Source organism: Mustela putorius, unplaced genomic scaffold (genome assembly GCF_011764305.1).
Source record: "Mustela putorius furo isolate JIRA1106 unplaced genomic scaffold, ASM1176430v1.1 tig00003983_pilon_pilon_pilon, whole genome shotgun sequence".
Classification (NCBI taxonomy): Eukaryota; Metazoa; Chordata; class Mammalia; order Carnivora; family Mustelidae; genus Mustela; species Mustela putorius.
The window spans coordinates 3,471,240-3,497,889 of NW_025422123.1; the positions used below are offsets into that span (position 1 = coordinate 3,471,240).

The 26,650-nt window shown below is 41.2% G+C and overlaps 1 protein-coding gene across 1 annotated transcript in view; it reads right to left on the minus strand.

The window, feature by feature from the left end:
- Positions 1-4,658: 4,658 nt before the first annotated feature.
- Positions 4,659-26,650, minus strand: part of PXT1 (peroxisomal testis enriched protein 1) — a 47,341-nt gene continuing 25,349 nt past the window's right edge. Inside the window, 3 exon segments of the mRNA XM_045071017.1 lie at positions 4,659-4,822; positions 20,894-20,938; positions 20,941-21,067. Of these exon segments, the coding sequence (XP_044926952.1) occupies positions 4,659-4,822; positions 20,894-20,938; positions 20,941-21,067 (336 nt within the window).

A 26,650-nucleotide genomic window follows, 5' to 3' on the forward strand; every position in this document is an offset into this window, starting at 1 on the left:
ACATCCTGCAGGACCCTGGGCTGAGCCCAGGCAGCTCCCATGAAGGTCCCGCTGCAGGACCTGGGGCTTTCTGGCCAATTCTCACAAGCTTTCTGCCAAATGGACATAGATTGGAAAGTCAATGTGACCACTTGATTAAACAGCATACAAAAGGTAAATAAGTGATGAGTATATATTAAATATACCATTCCAGATTTGAAATTCTATTAAAGTTGCTTGATTTAAGTCTTCAAACAGCAAAGTCTTGAACATTCTAGAGCCAAACTTTGGAGAAATTTTTTAAAAATATTTTTTAAATGTACTGTGCTCTATTTATTTTTTAAAAAGATTTTATTTATTTATTTGACAGACAGAGATCACAAGTAGGCAGAGAGGCAGGCAGAGAGAAAGGGGGAAGCAGGCTCACCGCTGAGCAGAGAGCCTGATGCGGGGCTCGATCCCAGGACCCTGGGATCATGACCTGAGCCAAAGGCAGAGGCTTTAACCCACTGAGCCACCCAGGCACCCCTACTGTTCTCTATTTAAAGGTATTCTTGTCCAGGACAAGATATTTTTAAAAGTTTAAGGCAAAGCCAGCTTGGTAATATGCTTCAGGGAAAGCTAGGGCAGGGATAAGGATAGACATGTAGATCAATGGAATAGAATGGAGAGTCCCAAAATAAACCCTTGCATTTAAGCTCAATTGATTTTTGACAAGAATGCTAAGGCAATTTAACAGGGAAAGAATGTTTTTTTCAACAAATGGTGCTAGGACAACTGGGTTGCCCATGTGCAAAAGAATGAAGATGAACTTTTAACTCATACCAATATATGAAAACTAACTTCAAATGGATCAAAGATCCAAATTGAAGAGCTAAAACTATAAATCTCTTAAAAGAACACATAGATGTAAATCTTCATGACTTTGGGTGAGGCAATGGTTTCTTAGCTATGACGCCAAAAGCAGTAGAAACTAAAGTAAAAATAGATAAATTGAACTTCATCAAAATTAAACACTTCTGTGCTTCAGAGAACACCATCCAAAAGTGAAAGTGGAAGAAAATGTGCAAATAAGATCTGAAAAGGAACTTGCAAAAAGAATGTATAAAGAACTCCTACAACTCAATAATAAAAAGACAAATAACCCAATTTTAAAATGGGCAAAGGATGTGACTAGACATTTCTCCAAAGAGATATACAAAGGAGCAGTGAGGGGGTGCCTGGTGGCTCAGTGGATTGGGCCTCTGCCTTCAGCTCAGGTCATGGTCTCAAGGTCCTGGGATCAAGCCCCGCATCGGCCCCTCTGCTTGGCGGGGAGCCTGCTTCCCCCTCTCTCTGCTGCCTCTCTACCTACTTGTGATGTCTCTCTCTGTGTCAAATAAATAAATAAAATCTTTTTAAAAAAAAAAAAAAAAAAAAAAGGGGGCGCCTGGGTGGCTCAGTGGGTTAAGCCACTGCCTTCAGCTCGGGTCATGATCTCAGGGTCCTGGGATCGAGTCCCGCATTGGGCTCTCTGCTCAGCAGGGAGCCTGCTTCCCTCTCTCTCTCTCTCTACCTGCCTCTCCATCTACTTGTGATCTCTCTCTGTCAAATAAATAAATAAAATCTTTAAAAAAAAAAAAAAAAAAGAGTAGTGAGGACACAAGAAGATACACAACACTAACCATCAGGGAAGTGACAGTCAAAACCACTATGAGATTCTGCACTCACCAAGCTGGCTGGAATAAAAGACAGTTAACAAATGTTGACAAGGACATAGAGAAACTGTCACCTCACATCCTGCTGCTGGGCCACAATGTAAAATGGTACAGCCACTGTGGAAAACCATCAGGAAGTTCCTCAAAAGTTAAATGTAAAGCTGCCCAGTGACTCAGCAACTTCCTGGATATGCTCCAGGAAGAACTGAAAACATATGTCAACCCAAAAACTTCTACACAAATGTTCATGGCATCACTGTTCTTAACAGTCAAAAAGTTGAAACGACCAAAATGTCTATCAACTGATGAATGGATAATACATAAAATGGAATAATATTCAGCAATAAAAAGAAATGGAATAGGGCCCCTAGGTGGCTCAGTGGGTTGAGGGTCTGCCTTGGGGTCATGATCCCAGTGTCCTGAGATTGAGCCCCACATCAGGCTCTCTGCTCAGTGGAGAGTCTGCTTCTCCCTCTACCCTGTTCCTGATCTCTCTCTCTCTCTCTCAAATACATAAAATCTTAGAAAGAAAGAAAGAAAGAAAGAAAGAAAGAAAGAGGAAAAGATGGAAGGAAAAAAGGAAGGAAGAAAAATGGAATAGGAGGTTATGTAGAGCAGTGCCTTCTTGACTGGGTTGAGGCAAATACAGCAAACAGGTGTTGTGGGACGCCTGGGTGGCCCAGCCAGTTAAGCTGCTGCCTTCCACTCAGGTCATGATCCCAGGATCCTGGGATGGAGTCCCACATCTGGCTCCTTGTCCAGCAGGGAGCCTTGCTTCTCTCTCTGCCTCTGCCTGCCACTCTGTGTGCTTGTGCTCGCTCTCTCTGACAAGTAAACAAATAAAATCTTAAAAAGGAAAAGAAAAAGAAAACAGGTGCTGTGATTTGTCCTCCTCTGTTTTCTCCTCTTCAGAGAAAAAAAAAATAGAGTACTCAGAGTTAGAGGATAAAGACGCAGGAATGTTGAGCTAAGGACCTTCCCAGAATTCATAAAGTACAGTCATCAGAGAAAACTTTCCTACAGAAAAGACTGGATCCTGGAAGGAAAATGGTGACTACGAGGAGGATGTTGTGGTAAATGATCCATAGCAAAGAGGTGGTCAACTCCAATGATGAAAAGGGCAATGGCAGAAAACAAATTAATTTTTTGGCTGAGATAACATTTAGCAATCATTTTCTGTGGCTCAGGCTGGGTTCTAAGTGATTTACACGGATTATCTCATTTGATTTTCACAACAGCCTACTCTCTGCCCAGGGAGACAGTCCCCATTCTAAATGTAAACCAGCTCCTGGTACTCGCTGCTTCCCTTCCCCGGAAGCTTCCCTTACGCATAGGGTGAAACGCAGACACCTGACCACTGTCTCTAAGACCGAGGCCACCTTCTAGAATTCAGCTCATTCTACTCCAGCCACTCTGGCCTCCTAGTGTTGCCTTAAAGCCTGTTGCTGTCACAAGGACTTTGCATTCCCTGTCCCCCAGTTTGGAACACTTTTCCCCAGGTGTTCCCATGGCTCACTCCCCAACTGCCACTCTCTGTTCAAATATTGCTTCCCTAAGGGAGGCCTTCCCCAAAGTCACTCTGCCTCACTCAGCATCTCCAATCCTGCTTTGAGCCTGCATCTCTGTCTGGCTAGTCATCGGCTTTACTGTGTCCCTCCTACATTACTAGTTCAATGAGAGTAGCCTCATCTTCTGTTATGCTCTCTGTTCTAGCTACCAATGCCTGGAACTGAGTCTAGCATACAGCAAGCACTAAATAAAATGTGTTTGAATGAAATTGGTCCGTCAAATATTGTATTTGACTCTCTGTGTTGGTTTCCTTCTTATTTTTAGTAGTGTGATATTGCTGGGAGCTTTAATTCATGTTTTGTCTGATGAGACAAACAGGGAATGTTTTCTCTGAGGGAAAGGCTGAGTATGGTCCGCCTTTGGACCAGACCCTAAAAGAGGACATGGCACCCCCTGAAGCCAGCGTGATGGAAGCAGCAGTGACAAGCAAGAAATCATCACAGGACAGGTCCATCTGAGGAAAGAAGTTGGGCTCTGGGGATGCCTGGATGGCTCAGTCAGTTAAGCGTCTTCAGCTCTGGTCATGATCCTGGGGTCCTGGATTTGAGCCCCCATCAGACTCTTTGCTCAGCGGGGAGTCTGCTTCTCCCTCTCCCTGCTTGTGTGATCTCTGTCTCTCTCTCTCTCTCTCTCTCTCTTTCTCAAATAAATAAATAAAATAAAAAAGAAGTTGGGCTATGAGGGCCACCGCCCGCCACCTACCTCCTACCCCCAACCATGGAACCCATCTATCATTCTCTCTCCACTGCCAACCATAGTTTGGTCCCAGTGGACTTGAGCACCTCTAAGATATCAAACAGTAATTATTCTTCTTTCCTGTTTTCCCTTAGTATCTCTAAACAAAGAAGCAAAGAAACCAGCAGGAGTAGGGCTTAGAGCATTACTTCTGGATAGTTCAAGGAGGAAAACCACCAGGAAGGCTGAGGTTCTTTCCTCCCTAATTGAGCATTAGATTCACCTGGGGAGCCTTTAAACCACCTGCTGCCCAGGCCACACCTCAGGCTAACTCAGTCAGAATCCCTCAAGGTGGGGCGCAAGCAGCTATAGTGCTTACAACTCCGCAAGTGAATCTAATAGGCCCCCCAGTTTGAGGGTGGGGAGCAACAATTCTCACACTTTAATGTGCACACAGATCTCCCAGGGCATGTGTAAAAAAGTTGATTCTGATTCCAGCACTGGGGCTGGGGCCTGAGATTTTGCACATTTGACCAATTGCCAAATGCCGCCTCTGCTGTCTAGCTCTCTGTGGACCACAGTTTGAGTAGCAAGTGTGAGATCAAATACTGGCTTTGACTCAGGTTCACAACTTTCAGATCTAAGGTTTCGTGATCTGGACATCATTAATCCACGTGTTCTGCTAATTCCTGGGCGTCTCAGCCATTTGACGGCCTTTGTTCTCTTTGCTCTTCCTGGCTACCTGACTGGCTGTTGCTGGGGAAACAGAAGACCCACCTCTTGAACACAATCAATGCTGTCCCCGATTTTTCTCAACTACATGGCCAACTTGTGGATTATCTCCTCCTGGTGATGGTTCTGGCCACTGCTACTCTCCTTGGGCTGAAAAGGCAGATAGTGACCTACATGGGCAGAAGAGTTCAGAAGAGATTATTAACTATCAGTAAACCCCTCACCACTAGTCATAAAAAACTGTCTTATTAGACGAGAGGGATGAAATCTCATCATCAATGATTATAGAAAAGCAAAGTCTTATATTGGAATAGATTAGCTCTGTTCAATAAAAATATAATTCAAACTACATACTAATTTCAAATTTCCTAGTAGTAACACCTAGTATAACATAAGTAATATATTCTATTTAAGATGATATATCCAGGGCGCCTGGGTGACACAGTGGGTTAAGCCACTGTCTTCGGCTCAGGTCATGATCTCAGGGTCCTGGGATCGAGTCCCGCATCAGACTCTCTGCTCAGCAGGGAGCCTGCTTTCCTCTCTCTCTCTCTCTGCCTGCCTCTCCGTCTACTTGTGATATCTCTCTGTCAAATAAATAAATAAAATCTTTAACAAAAAAAAGATATATCCAAAATATTATCATTAAATGTATAATCAATATAAGATTATTGCTGATATTGTTTTGCATTCTGTTTATTATACCTAAGTCTTTCAAATCCAACACAAATACCTACAGCACATCTCAATCCAAGCACTACCCTGCTTTCCAGGTGGAAAATCTTGATCTGTATTTAGTCTCATGCAATTTACAGTTTAAAACATGAATTCATGCATCCAAGTTGTTCCAAACATACTTAAAGTTTTCCAACAATGAAATCAAGCATCATTAAAGATGCCAATCATCGTGTGACTTGCCCACACCCCCTTTCAATAGAATCTGCCATGTTGCCTAAGCAATCAAGCTCCTTCTTCCATGTCCTCACCCTGAGCTCAGGCCCAAAGCTGTTTGGATCAGAGATGGATACCTGCCTGACCCAAGAACCATGATTCACTGGCTGGTCAGGTAGTCAAAACCCAGCCTCTAAATAGAACAGGGTCCCTTCTTCTCTGTTCAGTGTTCAGGAAACTAAGAAAAAATCGGCAGCAGGACCAGTAATGCTACAGGACTATGTTGGGCCTAGGGTAAGTCAAATCCATTTGCAAGCAAACATTATGAAAGGGAAGGAAACACTGAAAGGAGAGATGGAGAAAGCTGGTTGACAGAGAAGAAAAAGCCACCAGTAAGTAAGCCACCAGACACTTACTAGAAAAGCAAGATTAAAAAAAAAAAAAGACTGGCCCCAGAATTCCCTGAGAACCTGACCCCACCAAGTTCAGTTCTGTTTCATAAACATCCTCACCACAGCTTTTTGGAGGTGACCAGAGTAGGTTTCTCTTCCCTGCAACCAAACAAATAATCATCAAAGTATCATATCAATTATCATTGTGCAGAGCTGTCAAATGTAGGAAAAACTGTGTAGGAAATTATGTTGGCTATACAGATGCTTCAGGACAGACTCTGAAAGCAAAATTTAAAAATTAGGTCCCTGGGACACCTGGCTGGCACAGTCGGTGGAACACATGTCTCTTTATCTTGGGGTTGTGAATTTGAGCCCCATGCTGGGTATATAGATTACTTAAAAACAAAATCTTTTGAAAATAATAAAATGAAAAAAAAAAAAAGGTTCCTGGTACTAGTGGCTTGTGTTTGGGTTCTGGTCATTTATCCATTCCTATTAAAATTTGAATGGAGGGGCACCTGGGGGGCTCAGTCAGTTAAACACCTGCCTTTGGCTCAGGTCACCATCCTGGGGTCCTGGAATCGAGCCCCGCATTGGGCTCCCTACTCAGGAGCATCTGCCCCTTCTGCCACTGCCTCCGCTTGGCCCACTCTCCCACCCCACAGAGCTTGTGCTTACATGCTCCCGTGCACACACTCTCTCTCTCTCAAATAAATACAATTTTTTTTTTTTAAGTTGAATGCAAAATGTCTTCAAGGCTCTGCTGTACTCAACCTGTTTAGTCAGGATCATCTGCTGACTAAAGAGAGACCAGTATCCCTGTCCTACATATATTTACACAGCAAAATACCTATGCCACAATGTTATAAAAAATATTATAAGATTACAGGAAAGAAATTATTTTTTTAAAGATTTTTTTTTAATTTACTTTACAGAGAGAGAGAGCACAAGTAGGCAGAGGAGCAGGCAGAGGGAGTGGGAGAAGCAGGCTTCCAGCTGAGCAAGGAGCCTGATGCGGGGCTCGATCCCAGAACCATGGGATCATGATCTGAGCTGAAGGCAGATGCTTAAATGGCTGAGCCACCCAGGGGAGACTGGGTGACTCAGCCACCCTAAGGAAAGAAATTATTAAATCAAAGCTCTAAAATAACCATATATCGGAGAAGTAAGAGGTCTTGTGACAATATGACAAAAATGAATTAAACATAAAAGTAAAACTGTATTTTCCAAGAATTGAATTTTTAATATCCAGAGGGAAAAAGGATATCTTGCTCTGTGCTGAAAAGTTATGTGAATGTATATACGTAGATCTCCACACAGTGTTCTGAAAATAAAATCATAGTCTGAAAGGCCTCCTGGGAAATTTGGGACAATCATGTGGTTAATCTTTTGCAAGAATAATTCCTTCATAAAGCAAATAATAAGCCTCAATGTATTGAAACTTTAAAAAATATTGCTGTGGTGAGAATCGTACCTAGAAAACTTTGTCCCTTTAGCTGCACTTGGGAAAACTTTCAAGCAAACATACTTCTAAGGTTTTATAAGTGTTTCTTTGCTGCTAGCTATACTGTGACTATTTTAATTTCTCCTATGGTGATCGTACTTTCATAATCTTGATTTTGTTCACTAAATATTTAATAGAGTTCTAGAGACTTCTGGCTCAAGCCTGGACATAAGCATCAGCCTCCCACTGCCCCTAATCCCTCCCAAGACACCACCAAAATGAATGCATAAAATTAGAATAAAAGCACAACAGTGAAAAAGAATGGGAGATGGATCAACAGCAGATGAGAGATGTGTATGTGTTTCTGGAAGGCAGAAAGCGGATGAGGCAAGATATGGACAAATGAGCCAGGCAGAGAAAGTGCCAAGACCTCACCATAGGAGCTCCTGAGGCCTGGAAGCCCATTTACTGCACTAAAACCCCAGGGCTGGGAGAAGGAGACATGACCTTGACTGGAAGGCTGATGGGGATCAACTGTACCACATGATACCCTTGACACCCCCAGGCCACTATACCCAGCACAAACTTCAGGCAAGAAAAACCCAGGCCACTCTTCTCTAATGGAAGAGAACAAATCTTGTGGAGAGAGCCAAAGCTTCTTTATGAATGTTGGTGCCTCAAATTAAAGGTTTCCTTGTTGCAGCATTTGGAGGACCTAGGATGAGAAAGTGAGCTCCCTGACTCGTGTTCCTAAAGTCCCCCTAACTCAGAGCCCTCCTATGCCTCAGTTTGAGACCCCACTCAATGGGGCACTAATTAATCATAGTGGTAAAATTCTGAAGCCAGATCACTTGGGTTCAAATGTAAAATCCACTATAGGTAACACTGTGTAACCAGGGACAAGTTATTTAATCTCTCCGTGCCTCAGTTTCTCCAACTGTAAGAAGGGAATAGTAATGTATTATTTCATCAACCATAAGATTTTGTAATGTCTCCAAAATCAGAATGTGTTTTATAACCTATGGCATGTCATATTTCAATGACATTTACCTTTTAGAAGTAAACAAAATGATGGTATATTTTACAATTGATGGCATATTATTAAACCTAATGAAATAGCATAGTAAGTCTCTCATAGAGAGTTTGGGAGATGACTGAATCAGTTCACAAGGAAGTGTCCGGAACATAGATAGACACTACATAAATGTTAGCTACTACTACTACCTCCTTCATACTCACACAAAAGCAGAAAAAACCCACACCAGCTACCCAGTCCATAATTTCTTTAAAATAAAGGATCACTAGCAATTGAGAAGGACCACAGAATGCAAGAGAAATATCAGAAAAACAAAGAAAACTAATCCTGAAGAATACATGTAATTCAGGGAATGGAAGAGAATGTTTGCCAATTCTAATATATATATTTTGAGAGATTTAAGACAATATCACATTCAAAAAAAAAAAAAGAAACTGCTATGAAGAAAGAACAATCCTAGAACAAAATCTTTCCAATTTAAAAAATATGATCGCCAAAATTCAAAAGACAATGGATGGTCTGAAAATATTAAGTCAAGGAAATCACTTGGGGAAAAAAAGTCAGAAGGTGAAAAATATACGAGAGAAGAGATAGGTAATATAGAGGGTCAATATGGAAAGATGAGTGTTCGATTTATGGGATGGCCAGAAAGAGAGAAACAGAGGAGGAAAATTTCAAAGCAAGCAGTGTAAGAGAGCTTCCCAATGCTGAAGGACACCAAACATCAGATTAGAAAGTCCCCCCAACTCCGCACCCTGCCACACACATACACACACACACATACAAACACAAGCCCCTCCCAGTTCCCAACACAGCAAATGGGGAAGTAAAAACCTCACCTCCAGAACATACTAAAATTTCAAAACACTAGGCATAAGAGACACTAAAAATCTCCAAAGAGAAACACAGGTTAGTTTGGCCACTGACTTCCCAACTACAATGCATACTAGAATATAAAGGAACCATTTTTGCCCCCAAGAATTCTATAAAAGATTATTTTCAACCTAGAATTCCATGTCTAGCTGAACTCTCAGTCACAAGTGAGAGGCGAATGAAGACATTTGAGAGGCTCGAGAATTTTTCTCCCATACAAAATTCCTTAGGAGGGAGTATTCCAATAACACAGAGTATGACTAAACCAAGAAAGAGAAAGATTTAGCAGAAGGTGAATCCAACCCACGTGAAGGAAAGTCCCAGGATGACAGTGGGACAATAGGCCCAGAGAGAGACTAGATGAGAGCCAGAGAACAGCTCTGGAAGGACAGACCCTTGAGCAAGGGTATGGAAGAAAATTGGGGGAAACTCAAAGAAATGGAAACTATGAATCATGTGGGAGAAGAGAAGGAAAGGGAGTGAGAAAGTCCAGAAAGCAATAAAAGGTCATGCAGGAAGTTTATGGCCTGAATGTGAAGCAAATTTTAATGTGGTTTAAATTGAAAATAAAGGAATCATTTTTTAGGTCCTTTCAACAGGATATTCCTCTGTGTTCCACTTAATAGTACTCTACCTATATGACTGGACAAGGTTTCAAACAATCGCAGGTTTTGTCCCTTGTTTTATGACTGGGAGGTGATTACTCTGAGGGAAAAAGTCATTCTAGCACATATGGATTTTATTGCTGGTAGCCAGAACCCCTAATCCCAGAGCCTTGCATAACCTTTTACCTTTGGATACTGACACAACGGGTGGACAGAAATGAGTGTGAAGATTCTGAAGTCTTGGCCTCTCTTCATGCGGGACCATCTGCTTCCAAATTGGAAAACAGATACCTCCCCTTCACAGGGACAAACCACCTTTTCCAGAATGCAAGTCCTCATCTCAAACTCAGCGGGACCTTTTCTTTTAGCTGAGGAAGGGAACTTCTTTAGGAGAGCTTGAAGCCATTAGCTAGTACTTTGAACATTTAAATCTGTGAAATGCAAAATCAACAGTCATTGCCTCATCTCACAGGACATCAAGTCAACATATTATAGTTAAATGTTCAATGGCTAAAAAATACCCGAGCTGAATAATAATTTCAAAACAGTTTGCCTCAGTTTAGTGGGACTACTGGTCAATCTCAGAAAGGCTCAAAGTCTCTCACCAAGGACAAACTGCTCTTTTTAAAAAGAACTGCTGATGTCACCCAGGATTGAAGTAAAGCAAAAGAAAATTGGCCATGCAGGAAGGCTGAACAGAAGGAAGTTTGCATGACAGTGAAGTGTGAATTTGAACCACCAGACTAGATGTAGCATCAAGAAGTATAGACTACTCGGGGCGCCTGGGTGGCTCAGTGGGTTAAGCCACTGCCTTCGGCTCAGGTCATGATCCCGGAGTCCTGGGATCGAGTCCCGCATCGGCTCTCTGCTCTGCGGAGGGCCTGCTTCCTCCTCTCTCTCTCTCTGCCTGCCTCTCTGCCTACTTGTGATTTCTTAAAAAAAAAAAAAAAAAGAAGTATAGACTACTATTCCAAGCAGTGCCCATGATGGAAAAAGAACAGACAGTGGCAAAAGGAAGAGGTGAGTTGAAGGAATTTTCTAGGTTGAGAGTCTTGAGCAGGTTTTGTAGGTTGAGGAGAGGAACTAGAGCAGGAATAATGGCAACGGAACATAGAGCAGAGCAAATTGTTGAGGCCAAGTCCCAACAAGGTTTCGGACAAAGGTTTGGGACAAAGGAGAATAAAATCACATGGAAAGATTAACTTTGAATCAAAGTTAGAGGGTGGGGCACCCTTCCTTTGAGATAGAATAGTTGGTAAGATGTGACGTGCAGGTACAGAAGTCTGGGACAAGGGAGAAGGAAATTAGGTGTTTACCCCAATGACTTCAGTTTTGTACATGAAGAGGAAAACTATGCCATCTGCTGAGAAAGAGGGGGATCTTGAAGTGGCTGAAATCTGTCACTAACAGAAATGGAAAAAAGAAGGCTGACCAGAGTTACATAATAGGGACTAAAGACAACCATCACCTCCAACCCCACCCCCCAAAAAAAAGAGAAAGGAAAAAATGTGTATATATCCCTGATGGACATTCTCTTTCCAGCTGGTAGGTGTCCTAAACTTGAACCTAAGAAAAGACATTTTTATCCTATCTTCCCATAGGGGAAGCTTCAAGGCTTGGCCCAGTTACTTTCTAATTTCCTATTCTTAGGCAAGATACTTAGCTTCTCTGGGCCTCAGTTTCCTCATTTGTTAAAAAGGACTCTAAGGTTTTACGAATATTAAAAACTGATGTTCATAAAGTGCGAGGTATATAATAAGCTTTATATTATATATCTTAGCTACTACCATTGGACTTGGTATTAGATGATATTTACATAGGTATAAAAATGTAAACCAAGGTTACTAGTTTCTAACTTTTGGACTCAGCTGATGGACAAAGTATGGAAGAGTTGTTGTGGCTGGAGGCCAGAATATAAATGCTAATGACTCCAGCTATATAAAAATAAAATAAGTGTAAGGGACAAAGAGCAGGGTATGGAAGGCCAAGTGAACAGAGGACAGGGAAGTTAATATCTGCATCTTATAAAACTGGGAGTCATATGACAGTGCTAAAAATACATGAAATAAGAAAGAGGATTTTAAATTACTGAAGTCTCCAAAGACAACAAATGGAAGTTTTACAATAATTTAACTATCAACCATGAGAAGAGAGGGTATAGTATGAGCTAAACCCCATCTGTCATGTTAAAGAATCAATGGGGGGAGAAAAGAACCAATGGATGGCACCAATTTAATAAACCAAGACATGGGAGAATAAACACACATTATTAGAACAGTAGTTCTCAACTCTGGCTACACATGAAGATCAACTTGGAGACTTAAAAAAAATTTTTTTTCTTGGTCTGGGAATAAAACTACAGATTGGTGGTTTTTTTAAAGCTCCCCAGGTGATCCTAGCCTACAGCACTGAGACTCACTAATCGACACAAGTGGAAAACAGAGCCAGTTAAAGTTTCCTCCCTGGAAATGGGACAGTGGGGCAGGGGATGGAGGTGAAAGGAGAGACTGGATACTAACCTAGCCTTCCTTCACTCATTCATTCATTCATTCATTCCACAAATATTATAGGGGGCACCTGGGTGGCTCAGTGGGTTAAGGGCCTCTGCCTTCGGCTCAGGTCATGATCTCAGGGTCCTCGGATCGAGCCCCACATCAGGCTTTCTGCCCGGCGGGGAGCCTGCTTCCTCCTCTCTCTCTGCCTGCCTCTCTGCCTACTTGTGATCTCTGTCTGTCAAATAAATAAATTATATATATATATTATAGATTATAGATTATATATATATATTATAGAAGGCCTTCTATGTACCAGACACTGCTTCACGCCCTTTTTACAACCTCTCTAATACTAGTTGATTTGTTCTCATGGACATGAGTGCTTGGAAAAGATATTCTAGTGCAATGAAAACACAGCATCATTACCTGAACCCACACGTTGACACACTCTGGGCAGCCAGTGAGACCCACTTCTGCCTGACTACAAGGAGCATCACCTATGCAGGGTGACACAGTTGGAAAACAAAATCTTTCACAAGGGGACAGCCAGGCTGTGAGGGGACTGGGAAAGACAACAGGAAGAGTGTCTAAGGGCACGGGAGATTACTCACCCCACTTCACAGGCCCCCTGTCCTACCACCGGAAGCCACTGAGCCATGGCTGCCTGGCTGGGTTCAAAAGTAGAGCTCTGAGGGCACCTGGGTGGCTCAGTCTGTTGAGCCTCCAACTCTTGATTGCAGCTCAGGTCATGATCTCAGGGTCCTGGGATGGAGCCTCATGGCAGGCTCCATGCTCCGCAAGGATTCTGATTCTCTCCCTCTCCTTTTCCTTCTCCCTGTCCCTCTCTCTATTCTCACTATCTCTCTTTCTCTCTACAACAAATTTTTTAAAAAGCCTTTTTTTAAAAAGTGCTCTAAGGGCAATGGCTCCAGAATTCCTGAACCCTACAACAGGGTTAAGTGGGGAAGGCAGAATATAGGAGGTAAGGAGGGCCAGGGTCTCAGTACATTAACTCACCTCAGGTAAGAGAAGGTGAATTACATAGTAGGTGAAATATACGGCCCTTTGATAAAAATTGCAACCATACTGCCTGTCATTTCAGTTTCTATTGTTGTTTTCAAAAGTATCATGAACCCTATACACATTAATAACATTCTCATCTCAGACCATTTTGAAATAACACCCTAATAATTAGTTGACACCCAATCAAAGATTACGTGAGGGTACCAGTGAGGGCTGAGAGCTCACCCAGGAGAGAAGGCACGCAGAGAGAGGAAAGGGCAAACGAGTAGGGAGATCCTCCAAATTGAGGTCACCTTTTCAAAATGGATTTAGGACCAGCCCTGCCCATGCCAATCAGAAGCATAACGATCTGCATCTATTAGTTTAACTGATCAGTTAACTGACACCTGGGAAATACCAAATCCACTATCAGCATTAGGAAGATGGAATACAAGTTGTATATGTTTCAGTAATGGACAATGGGAGAAATGAAGAGCTATATAGAAGCCAACAATACTTGAATAGCTCAATTGGAATTGGGTAGGCAAAGGGGCAGAAAAGAAAGGACATGCAGATAGGATGCAATAAAGGATTAAATGTACCAAAGCTAGGGATGTGTTTTACATTCCAGAACTCAACATAATAAATAATGTGCATGTCTGACCAACTAAACGGTGTATTCCAGGTACCTGGGTGGCTCAGTGGGTTAAAGCCTCTACCTTCGACTCAGGTCATGATCCCAGGGTCCTGGGATTGAACCCCATATCGGGCTCTCTGCTCAGTGGGGAGCCTGCTTCCCTTCCTCTCTCTCTTCCTGCCTCTCTGCCTACTTGTGATCTCTGTCTGTCAAATAAATAAAAATTTTTTTAAAAAATAAAAATAAACAGTGTATTCCTTGAGGACTGTATCTATTTCATAACTCTGAGACCTAGTTCAGTGCCCTGCATATAGAAGGTCCTCAACAGATATTATTGATTATGATTCTAAAGATGCAGTTGCATGAGGGGGTAGAGAGAATGGGACAGAAAATAAGGTTAGGGTTAGATGAAAAATGTTGGCTATTCTATAGGAATAAGAACAGCCCTACCTTTTAGTTTCTCTTGAAGACAGATCTTTCATTTAAACTTGTAAAATATCAACAATAATTCACATTCACATATTTTACCTCTCGGTATAGAACCTTATCAAAAGCCTAAAGAAACTCCCACAGTTAGTGGTGGGAGTGAAATTGGTACAACCTCTGGATGAGGGGGGCAATGTATCAATCAATTTTTACAAATGCAAATATGTGCAAGGTTTACAAATACAAATAAGCAAATTTGTTGTAGCACTGTTTCAATATTAAATGATTGGAAACAACCTAAATGTATATCAAGAATAAACTATTTTTGGGGCGCCTGGGTGGCTCAGTGGGTTAAAGCCTCTGCTTTCGGCTCAGGTCATGATCCCAGGGTCCTGGGATCGAGCCCCGCATCGGGCTCTCTGCTCAGCAGGGAGCCTGCTTCCTCCTCTCTCTGCCTGCCTCTCTGCCTACTTGTAATCTCTGTCTGTCAAATAAATAAATAAAATCTTTAAAAAAAAAAAAAAAAAGAATAAACTATTTTTAAAAATTATTTTTATTTTTTATTTTTTATAAACATATAATATATTTTTATCCCCAGGGGTACAGGTCTGTGAATGACCCAGTTTACACACTTCACAGCACTCACCAAAGCACATACCCTCCCCAATGTCCATAATCCCACCCCCCTTCTCCCAACCCCCCTACCCCCAGCAACCCTCAGTTTGTTTTGTGAGATTAAGAGTCACTTATGGTTTGTCTCCCTCCCAATCCCATCTTGTTTCATTTCTTTTTCTCCTACCCCCTTAAACCCCCATGTTGCATCACCACTTCCTCATATCAGGGAGATCATATGATAGTTGTCTTTCTCCGCTCGACTTACTTCGCTAAGCATGATATGCTCTAGTTCCATCCACGTTGTTGCAAATGGCAAGATTTCATTTCTTTTGATGGCTGCATAGTATTCCATTGTGTATATATACCACATCTTCTTTATCCATTCATCTGTTGATGGACATCTAGGTTCTTTCCATAGTTTGGCTATTGTAGACATTGCTGCTATAAACATTCGGGTGCATGTGCCCCTTTGGATCACTACGTTTGTATCTTTAGGGTAAATACCCAATAGTGCAATTGCTGGGTCATAGGGCAGTTCTATTTTCAACATTTTGAGGAACCTCCATGCTGTTTTCCAGAGTGGCTGCACCAGCTTGCATTCCCACCAACAGTGTAGGAGGGTTCCCCTTTCTCCACATCCTCGCCAGCATCTGTCATTTCCTGACTTGTTAATTTTAGCCATTCTGACTGGTGTGAGGTGATATCTCATTGTAAGAATAAACTATTTAAATAAATTATGCTATATTCACACAATGGAATATTATGTCATTGTAAATAAAAATGACACTCTGTAACTATTAATGGAAAAATATCTGCAAATCATACTGTTAACTGAAAAACAAGTAAGGACAGTGTGTTTTGAATGCTACCTTTTCTCTAAAAAGGGAGGGGTATAAAAATCTATATTCACGTTTGCTCATACTTACATAAAAAACCTCTAGAGGGGCACCTGGGCGGCTCAGTGGGTTAAAGCCTCTGCCTTCAGCTCAGGTCATGATCCCAGGGTCCTGGGATTGAGCCCCATATCAGGCTCTCTGCTCAGCAGGGAGCCTGCTTCCTCTTCTCTCTCTCTCTCTCTCTGCTTGCCTCTCTGCCCACTTGTGATCTCTCTCTGTCAAACAAATAAAATCTTTAAAAAAAAAAAAAAGAACAATGGTTGCCTGCAATAAGGAGTCTTCAGAGTGGGAACTGAACAGACAGGGAACAAGAATGCAAGACTCTTCACCATATGTCAAAATTTTCATATTCTTTAATTTTCCACCCATGAAAATATGTTTTTATAGGCAAATACTTCTATAGCACTTAATATCTTAGTCATTGTTAAAAAGCCATTTAAAATTAGTAACCATTTATTATTAATTGTATAACATAAATACTCAAAATTTACTTTAGAAAGTATCTCAAGAGTATCATAACTCTATTGTGGTTATACAGGAAAATCTTTGTTCTTAGGAGACAAATTATTTAGAAATGGAATTATTTAAAGATGAAGTTAGTAGGTCTACAACTTTATCTCATAACTTTCTTTGTAGCAAAAAAAAAAAAAATCTGTACATGTGTTTATGAGTATGTGTGTATAGGGAGGTAGAGAAAGAGAGAGATAAAAAGATAAATCAAATGTGCTCCCCCCTCCACCAAAAAATGATAAATCCATGCAAGGGGTAAGAGGCAGAGGGAGAAGCAGGCTCCCTTCGGGGCAAGGAGCACGAGAAGGGACTCAATCCCAGGACTCTGGGATCATGACCTGAGCCGAAGGCAGTTGCCCAACCAACTTGAGCCACCCAGATGTCCCTCATTTGTACAACTTTTTTGCATATTTTAAATTTTCTAAGGTAAACATAAAAGAAAAAATATCTCAGGAAAGTCCTTAAAAGTGAAATAGAACATTTTTACTTAGTTTCTATAAACCCTTTGGACTGATTTTCAAGGTCCTTAGAATATATCTCAACTCACCTCTCCAGCCTTCTTACTCTATTTGACCAAATTTTACCTTTGAATCACAACTCAAAAAATACTTTCTCAATATGGCTTTTTTGAATCTTCCAAAATAATGTGATCTCTCACCACTGTGAATATCTATAGAGCTTTTAGTTCTACTGAGATACATATTCTAAATTTTGTTATAATCATTGAATGTTTTGGGATGCCTAGGTGGCTCAGTCGGTTGAGTGCCTGCCTTCAGCTCTAATTATGATCCTGGGGTCCTGGGACTGAGCCCACTGCGGGCTCCCTGCTCACTGGGGAGTCTGCTTCTCCCCCTCCCTCTGCTTGTGCTCTCTCTCACTTTCTCTCTCTCAAATAAATAAAATGGAATCTTAAAAAAAAAATCATTGCATGCTTTTATTATATAAAACAAGAGATGATAATGTATATTAGATGTGTGTATTATATACTTACCTACTGTACATACATGGTCTATAACAGTAATTATTAGTTATGAGTTACTCCCTAAGAACTTAACAATTAAAAGAAAAAAGAAGTGTCTTTGATAACTTAGAGGCCAATATAATTTATGTGTAGTGGAAATGAGAAATGGGCAGTCACTGGAAGAGGAGAGACTATCAGCTCTCCCCTGCCCAAAAGGCTCCCTTTGCCTCCTTCAGATCTCAGTCCAGGGTTAATCTTGAGGGAAGCCTTCTCCCAACTCCCTGCTAGATCAAAGCCCCATTACAGCATCTGGACCTATCTGCCTCCTTTACCCCACAATATGCTCCAGGATGGAAGGGACTGTTAATGTTTTTGCTCACCACTGTCACCCCAGTACCTAGCAGTGTCTGGAACTTAGTAGACCCTGGTTTTGTTTTTGTTGTTGTTGCTGCTGCTTTTAATTTGTAAAAAAAGAAAATGTGTCCCTCTGGAGAAAGAGGACACTTGAGACTTAGAAGAAAAGAGAAAGGGGCAAAATGAGCATCCAGCCACTCTCTGAGGGAGAAAGAGGCTGAACAACTGGATTCTCTACTGACTTCTACAATCAATATATCGCATTTATACTACCTACATACAAGCATACGTACACACACACACATATACATAATTCTACCCTTTCCTACCAGTAATTTTACATTTTTAGAAGTGGAAAAGCCCTTTTTGCTCTTATTACGTTGTTTTCCCCAGAGTTTCTGATTTCCCTTAAACAACCTATCAGGGTGGTTTCTCCGATTTCCCAAGATCCTACGCATCTCCTCAAATTTTCTTTTAAAAAGCGGTTTTAGGGCGCCTGGGTGGCTCAGTGGGTTAAGCCGCTGCCTTCGGCTCAGGTCATGATCTCAGGGTCCTGGGATCGAGTCCCGCATCGGGCTCTCTGCTCAGCAGGGAGCCTGCTTCCTCCTCTCTCTCTCTCTCTCTCTCTGCCTGCCTCTCTACCTGCTTGTGATCTCTGTCTGTCAAATAAATAAACAAAATATAAAAAAAAAAAAAGCGGTTTTAAATTCCCCTGACAGAAATTGTGTTTTCTTTCTCCAAAGAGTTATACTTTCTTTCTTTCTTTTTTTTTTTTTTACGATTTTATTTATTTATTTGAAAGACAGAGATCACAAGTAGGCAGAAAGGTAGGCAGAGAGAGGAAGGGAAGCAGGTTCCCTGCTGAGCAGAGAGCCGGATGCGGGGCTCGATCCCAGCACCCTGGGATGTGACCTGTGCTGAAGCCAGAGGCTTTAACCCACTGAGCCACCCAGGCTCCCCAAGAGTTATACTTTCAAACGTGTCTATTTCCCCAAAGTAGCCGAGACATTTTGGCTTCAGCGAGTCGCTAAGGACTGGGGATTTCCACTTTCAGTCTGTGCCCAAGAGGCAAAGAGGGCATAAGGGGACCTTTCAGTGACCAGCTTCCTCCGTAGGAGTTTTAGGTGAAGTAGTACTTAAGGCTTTTTTTTTTTTTTCCCCCTTTAGGGTTCCCAGCCAGAGAGCTTCCGCAGATCCTCTGCGCGACTTCCTCGACCTTTGCGGGACCTGCAAGCCGTTGACCGCGCGGCCAATCTGTCCCGCTGGAAAGCGCGCGCTCCAGCCGGCGATTTTGGCGGCAGAGGTCACGTGGTCCCGCTGTGGCCAATGAGGGGCGCACACAGCGCTCGCGGCGGCCAGAATCGGTCTCCCGAGCGAGCAGGGAAGCCCCCGTCTAGCTGCTGGCCCCCGGCACGCTCGCGGGAGCTCTGAGGCTGGAACGCGGGAATATACTGCCCCGCGCCTCCCATTACCCTCCGGCTGGGCGTTCCTGACGCTGTTCTGACACTTTCAGGGCCCCCTCTGTCTCCACGCCTCTAAATGACCTAAAATATGAGGGGACAAACGCGCCGCCGCTTCCAGAGCCGGGAAGAGAGTGAGAGGGTGGTGGAGGGCTTATGTCCGCTTCCACCTCACGCTGACGGATCCCTTGTTTTTCTAACACGCCGGTGGCCCGCCCCCTGCCCCCGACTAAAATTCCTGTCACAAATAAGATTTCGCATGCAGGGTAAAACGAGAGTTCTAGGCGCGAAAGCAAACGTAAATTAGGTTGTTGGCTGTTACTGTATAACTCAAACGTAGGGGCATTATTCTTCATCCTGCTTCTGTTTTTGAGGGAAACTCTAATTTGGATTAAATGTGGCAACCGGTCACAGGGTACCTCAGAAGTTGCTTGAGGAAGGCTCTGTGAGTCTCAAAGGGTATAGTTGAGTGCGGAAACACTGGGAAAAGTTTATAATAAAACAGAAGTTCCAGAATAGTGAAAACGATCGCACAACTTGATGAATATGCCAAAACCATTGGTTTTGCCCTTTAAAGGTTTGAAGTTTATGGTGTACAGATTACATCTCAATTTAAAAAAAAAAAATCTATGTTCTAGAAGATATTCATAGGTGACAGAATCTCAGGCTTTGAGAAATCATTGTTGACACCTGCGCAGATCAAAACTCAGTTATTTTAGTCAATACAGTTATTTCTGGAAAACGTACCATATTTGATATGTGGCAAGAGGCTATCACGATGCCTGAATATCCACTTTCTCAGTGGCATATATTCTTTTAAAACTGGAGAATAGTCTGAGATTAGCTTTAATTATTCCTTCCAGATGTCTAGCATATTTTTTTTTAATTTTATTTATTATGACAGAGAGAGAGATCTCAAGTAGGCAGAAAGGCAGGCAGAGAGAGGGGTGTGGGGAAGCAGGCTCCCTACTGAGCAGAGAGCCCAATGCCAGGCTGGATCTCAGAACCCTGAGATCATGACCCGAGCCGAGGGCAGAGGCTTTAACCCACTGAGCCAACAGGCGCCCCTATCTAGCATATTCTTTTTTTTTTTTTTTTTTTGTCTAGCATATTCTTCATCTAAAAGTCTAAACCCCCAGAAATTTAGCTTCTTTAACCCCAACACCCTAGTGCCCTTCAAAACATGAGACTTTAATTTTCCAACACTCACGGACATTTAGGAATCATGCAAATTTTTGTAAAACAAAAATTCACGTTTATGTTTCCCTCATGTTCTTTCCTATACTGGCAAAATCAAAGTGGAACCGAAACTGAATTTTCTCTACTTAACAATATTGACTTTGTCCGGTCAAGTTAAAGACAAATCTCTATTAGAATGCAAATTTGATCTATTTTAGTTAATTTTGGATCATCTTAATGAGTTGTCACATCAACAATTTAGAGCTAACAGACCCTAAGAGACTTATGAGGCAATGTCAGTCTTAGATTTTTACCACCTAAGAACATTAATGAATGACTGACCACTATCTTCTTACAGTTAATGTTTAAATAATCTATTTAAGGCCCGATTTTATGTCCTCAATACCAAGAAAAACACATGCTAAGTATAATATTTATCTTAGCTTAATGCAAATAATATCTTACCTGGGTTCCTTGACATGGCTGAAACTGGCTGGGAGCTGACAAGTCCATCATGTACTCCTGAAAACTGTATTTCACCCACAGGGATTTGCAACAATTTGTTACTTTGGGAGAGGCATTCAGAAGTTCTTTAGGTTCACAAACAATGGTATCATGTTTTTTCTTCACGTTTTTTCCCTGTTGAAAAATACATCTTCAGAAAATTTCCCCCATCAGTATATATTGAGTATGTTTGATGAATATTGGTGTTCTAACAATACAAACAGCTTTTATTCTATATATCTAAGGGTTATGGTTTTGAGTGGAAAATGGAACAGAGTAATTAAGGTCTTTTTCAACTTAAATAAACATCTTTCTATATTGTTGGTCTTTAGATCTGCAACCACATCACATCCTCATCTCCAGGGAGTTTTTCTTCATTTTTTTCAGTAGCCACATTCTACCAAGAGAGTAGTCTAAATAAGTATGCATAGAAAAATGCAGACAAAATGGCATAGTCAGAAGAAAGTAGATTTAAAGCCTAGAGATGGGGAGGGTTGGAGATCAAATATATTTTTGTCCTACTTCTTTGCATGTGTATGATTTTGTATTCTTTCTTTAATTCCCCATGTACACATAGTCCATCTCTACACATGGTTCATAGTCCATCTCTACAACCTCTAATGAAGACTGTTCTTCCGCCCCTACACCTTTTTTCTAATACGGCAGCACCAAACCAATACACTGAAGAACTGAACTAAGACTTTCATTGTTTACCAGTGCACTTAATTCTCTTGACTTAAAGGTTGAGGGCGCCTGGGTGGCTCAGTGGGTTAAGCCTCTGCTTTCAGCTCAGGTTATGATCTCAGGGTTCTGGGATCGAGCCCCACATCAGGCTCTCTGCTCATCGGGGAGCCTGCGTCCCCCCTCTCTCTGCCTGCCTACTTGTGATCTCTCTCTCTCTGTCAAATAAATAAATTAAAAGAAAATCTTTAAAGGTTGGCCACAGTTTCACTTTGTAGTTTACCCTCTAAATCTAAGCACTTTAATGGAAGTGGAAGAAATGGTTAGAAGTCAGACAATAAAGAACAACTAAAGAAAGTAACAGAAGAGGACTTCAGGTGCCTTAGGTCAATGCTATCCAATAAAAATATGTGCATCACATATGTAATTTTAAGGTTCCTAGCAGCTACACGAAACAAATAAACAGAAACATGTAAAATTAACTTTAATGATATATTTACCCAAATATATTCCAAAATAAATCCAAATACTATTATTCCAATGGGTAATCAATATAAAAATTACTGAAATATCTTATATTCTTGTTAATGTACATCTTCAGAATCCAGTATGTATTTTACAATACATCTCAATTTGGACTAGCCATATTTCTGGTGCTCAGTAGCTACCTGTGGCTAGTGGCTGCATTCCAACTTTAGACAAAGAAGCAAGAAGTAAAAACAAACGACTGAAAGAAAAGCAATGAGCAGTTATCCCAGCTATGCAAACCAAGAGGAGGTGGGAATCAGCCAGTAGAATTCTGACTCATTCTTTTTCAAATTTACTATATTTTCCAGAGCAGAATGCTACTTGAATATTTTGATTTTTACAATGTGGGCCAGATGAGGGAAGAGGGAGCTATGCTTTGAAGGGCTGTGGGTGCCTGGGCCTTTTTGATACCTTGGGAAGCTTCACAGTTGGTTTTTTTTTAATCCCTGTGACTTCTTTATTTTATAACTGAAAGTTTCTTTTTCTTAATCCCCTTCATCTATTTTAACAGTTTGGCATTTTAACTATATGCATCAGACAACCTTCTGATCCTAATCTGATTTCTCAAGTACACTTTCCATTGGAAAAAGGACATGCTCTCCAGCTAATGCAGCACGGCCAAATTAGCCCTGAATAAAATTATTAAATTATTAAATTAGCCAAAGTTGATGGTCAAGATACAGTTACAGGTTTGTTTGTTTATTTGTATGTTTTTTAAGATTTTATTTAATTATTTGAGAATGATAGAGAGCATGGAAGGTTGTGCAGCAGGAGGGGAAGAAGCAGGCTCCCCAGTGAGCAGGGAGCCCAATGTGGATCTCAATCCCAGGACCCGGATCACAACCTGAGCTGAAGGCAAACTGTTAACTGACTAAGCCACCCAGGCACCCCCAGAGTGAGGTTCTTATCTGAAAGAGCTAGCTGATAGCCTTTCCCATCAGCCCCTTGTGAAATTGTCATTTTGTACTGTGTATTCACATGACATTGCTAGATAACTGAGAAGGAAATATCTAACCATGGTCTTTCAAAATAAACAATTAAGAATGCTGGAATTGGTTTTCCCCAAGTAGGTTTTTATTATAATTTTTCCCAAACAATTCTGCAGGATGTTAAGAAGTATTTATTGAAAAATAATGAATGCTAATTATATTTTTCCATCTAAAGTTTATTTTTAAATATATGTAAGAAAAAACACTATGCTCTTTTTTATAGTTGTTTGTATAATTAGATAATTGCCTTTGGGAAATGATGTGCCTACCTGAAACACCAGGAAATCCCAGGATTCATGAAAGGACAATAATGGATATGCACATGGAAGCAAGGCAGCTACTGAGCTGATGATGTATTTGTCTATTTAATAATCATTGGTTTAAAATACCATGGAGGGGATGCCTGGGTGGCTCAGTTGGTTAAGCAGCTGCCTTCAGCTCAGCTCATGATCCCAGCGTCCTGGGATCAAGTCCCACATCGGGCTCCTTGCTCTGCAGGGAGCCTGCTTCTCCCTCTGCCTCTGCCTGCCATTCTGTCTGCCTATGCTCACTCTCTCCCTCTCTCTCTCTCTGATTTAAAAAAAAAAAAAAAAAAAAAAAAAAATTCTTTAAAATACCATGGAGGACAAGGGGATTTAGAGAGGAGAAGGGAGTTGAGGGAAATTGGAAGGGGAGGTGAACCATGAGAGACTATGGACTCTGAAAAACAATCTGAGGGGTTTGAAGGGGCGGCGGGGGGGGGGGGTTGGGGGAACCAGGTGGTGGGTATTGGAGAGGGCATGGATTGCATGGAGCACAGGGTGTGGTGCAAAAACAATGAATACTGTTACGCTGAAAATAAATTTTAAAAAAGTTTTTTTAAAAATCATTGGTTTACTGTCTTATTATTTCAATACATATTTATGATATTTTTCACTTAATAAATTATGTTATCTACTTTGTTTGGAGGTTGTTCTGATTCAAAGTTTAAAGTATATATCAGGGAAGTTTTATCATTTCTTGCAGCAACTAATTCATGTATGGATTTACATTCTACTGTCTATGTGTAGTAGGCTGAATAACCATCCCCCAAAGATGTTCACATCCTAACCCCCAGAACCTGTGGATATTTTATCTTATGTGGCAAAATGGATTTTCCTTATGTGGTTAAGTTAAAGCTATTGAGAAATATCTAATCATCCTGAGTTATCTGGGCACAACTTAATCTCGTGGGTCCTTATAAGAGGGAGGCAGAAAGGTAAGAGTCAGAGAAGGAGGTATGACAATGGGAGCAGAGGTCAGAGTGTGTAAGAAAGATTCTATGAACCAAGAAATAAAGGCAGCCTCTGGAAGCTAAAGAAGAAAAACCTGGAAGCAAGGAAATGAATTCTCCCCTAGAGCCTCCAGAAGGAAGGCAGTCTTGCCAACCCATTTTCAACTTCAAACCTCCAGAACTACAAGATATAATTTATATCAGCAGAAATAGAAAATTTATACACTATGCTGATCAGAGTGCATATTACTATCAGTACATTATGATCTTAAAAGTGTCCATGTAAAGTAAGTTTGGAAATGGACAAGAGTCATTTTATAGTGTTTCTATAACAATAACTAGACAATCATAACTAAGATCATGAAACTTTAAATACTTAATGGTGGTATCAACTGTAAATCCAGCTATTTTTTTTTAAAAAAACTAATCTCTACATTCAACATGGGGCTTGAAGGAACTCACAACCCCAAGATCAAGAGTCACATGCTCTACAGACAGAGCCAGACTGGTGCCCCTAGCTACAAATCTTTATAATGAGTAATATATGTTGATCAACAATGAAAAATATATATTTAGGGATGCCTGGCTGGCTCAGTCAGTTAAGCATCAGCCTTTGGCTCAGATCATGATCCCAGGGTCCTGGGATCAAGCCCTGCATTAGGCTCACTGCTCAGCAGGGAGCCTGCTTCTCCTTCTGCCTGCCACTCCCCCTGCTTGTGTGCTCTCTCACTCTCTCTCTCTCTGGCAAATAAAAAATATATATATATTTAAAATATATGTACATAGCCCCTATTAAATGTTAGGCATTGCACTACACACTGGGGATATAGCAGTCAGCAAGACAGAAATGGTCCCTTCTCTGGTGGAGGTAACGGTCTAGCAGGGGAGGCAGACATATATGCCTAATTAGAATCATGATAGGTATTTGAGACTGAATTATAGTGAGTGGACCTAACCTAGTCTGGGTTAGGAATGATGTTTAAGCGGGGACCGAAAAGATGACTTGGAATTGGCCAAGATAGCTGAGATAGTCCCCATATCACTACTCCCAAAAATAATGAGGAAAAAGAAAATACAGGTTTCATCTTTATTGAACTAGTAGTCACCCCAAACCACAATGCATGAAAATGGAAAATGGATTGAGGCGGGTGAAGGACTTAGTCAGGCCTAAGTGGTTGGAGAAGGAGAAACCAAGGAGAAGCAAGGCGGGTCACCCTGAGGAGCCCTGGAAAGACTCATGAACTAGAAGTAGGTAAAGTGCAGAGAGAAGTTAGAATGGAGATGGGAGGGGTGTAATGCTGAAAGGAGATTTGTTTGAAAATCCGTTTAACAAATAGACAGATCTCCCATGTTGTCATTCCACCTGATAGAATCAGGCTACTGCTTTTACCTCCATAAGAAACAGGAAATGCCACCTTTGGAGAAAATAACCCAAAGGAGTTATAGTTGTGGCAACACAAGGCATAGATCTGACTGAAAGAAAAGAGGAATTAAGTCTGAAACTGAAAATGAGGCACCCAGTCTGCTTCTCCGGCTCACAGAACTCTGCCACCAAGTTCTACTCTCTAGCAAAGAATAAAAGAAAAAAATGAGCCATGCCAGAAAAAAGATCCACAAATACTGACATTTGGAAATCCCCAAAGGAAAAGCATTTAATTAACAAGACTCAGACACAAATTAGGGCATCTGCTCAGCTTTTAGGACTTCACTCTTAAAATCTGAATGATAAAAATCACCAGATACCAGAGGGAAAACTTCAACATGAAAAATTTTAAAAACCTTCCACATATAAGAATCAGGGAGAGAAAAAGAATCACAAACAAACAAACAAACAAAAAAAAAAACCAGAGACAATGCAGGGAGCATAAAAATACTTCAAAGAAAGACACCTGGGTGTCTCAGTTGGCTAAGCATAAGCATCTGCCCTCATCTCAGGTCATGATCCCAGGATCCTGCGATGGAGTCCCACATCAGTCTCCCTGCTCAGTGGGGAGCCTGCTTCTCCCTCTGCCTGCCACTCACCCCTGGTTGTGCTCGCTCGTGCTCTCTTTCTCTGACAAATAAATAAAATATTTTTTAAAATACTTCAAAGAAATTGTAGTGTCATCAGAAAATTATTGTATCCATGAAACAAGAACAGGATGAGAAAAGAAAAAATCATCTAAGAGCAAGGAAAGCAGCTGAAAATCACAAATACTAAAATTCAGTAAATTCAGTAAAAAACTATATATTGAAAAATAAAGATAAGTCCTCTGAAATAGAATAACC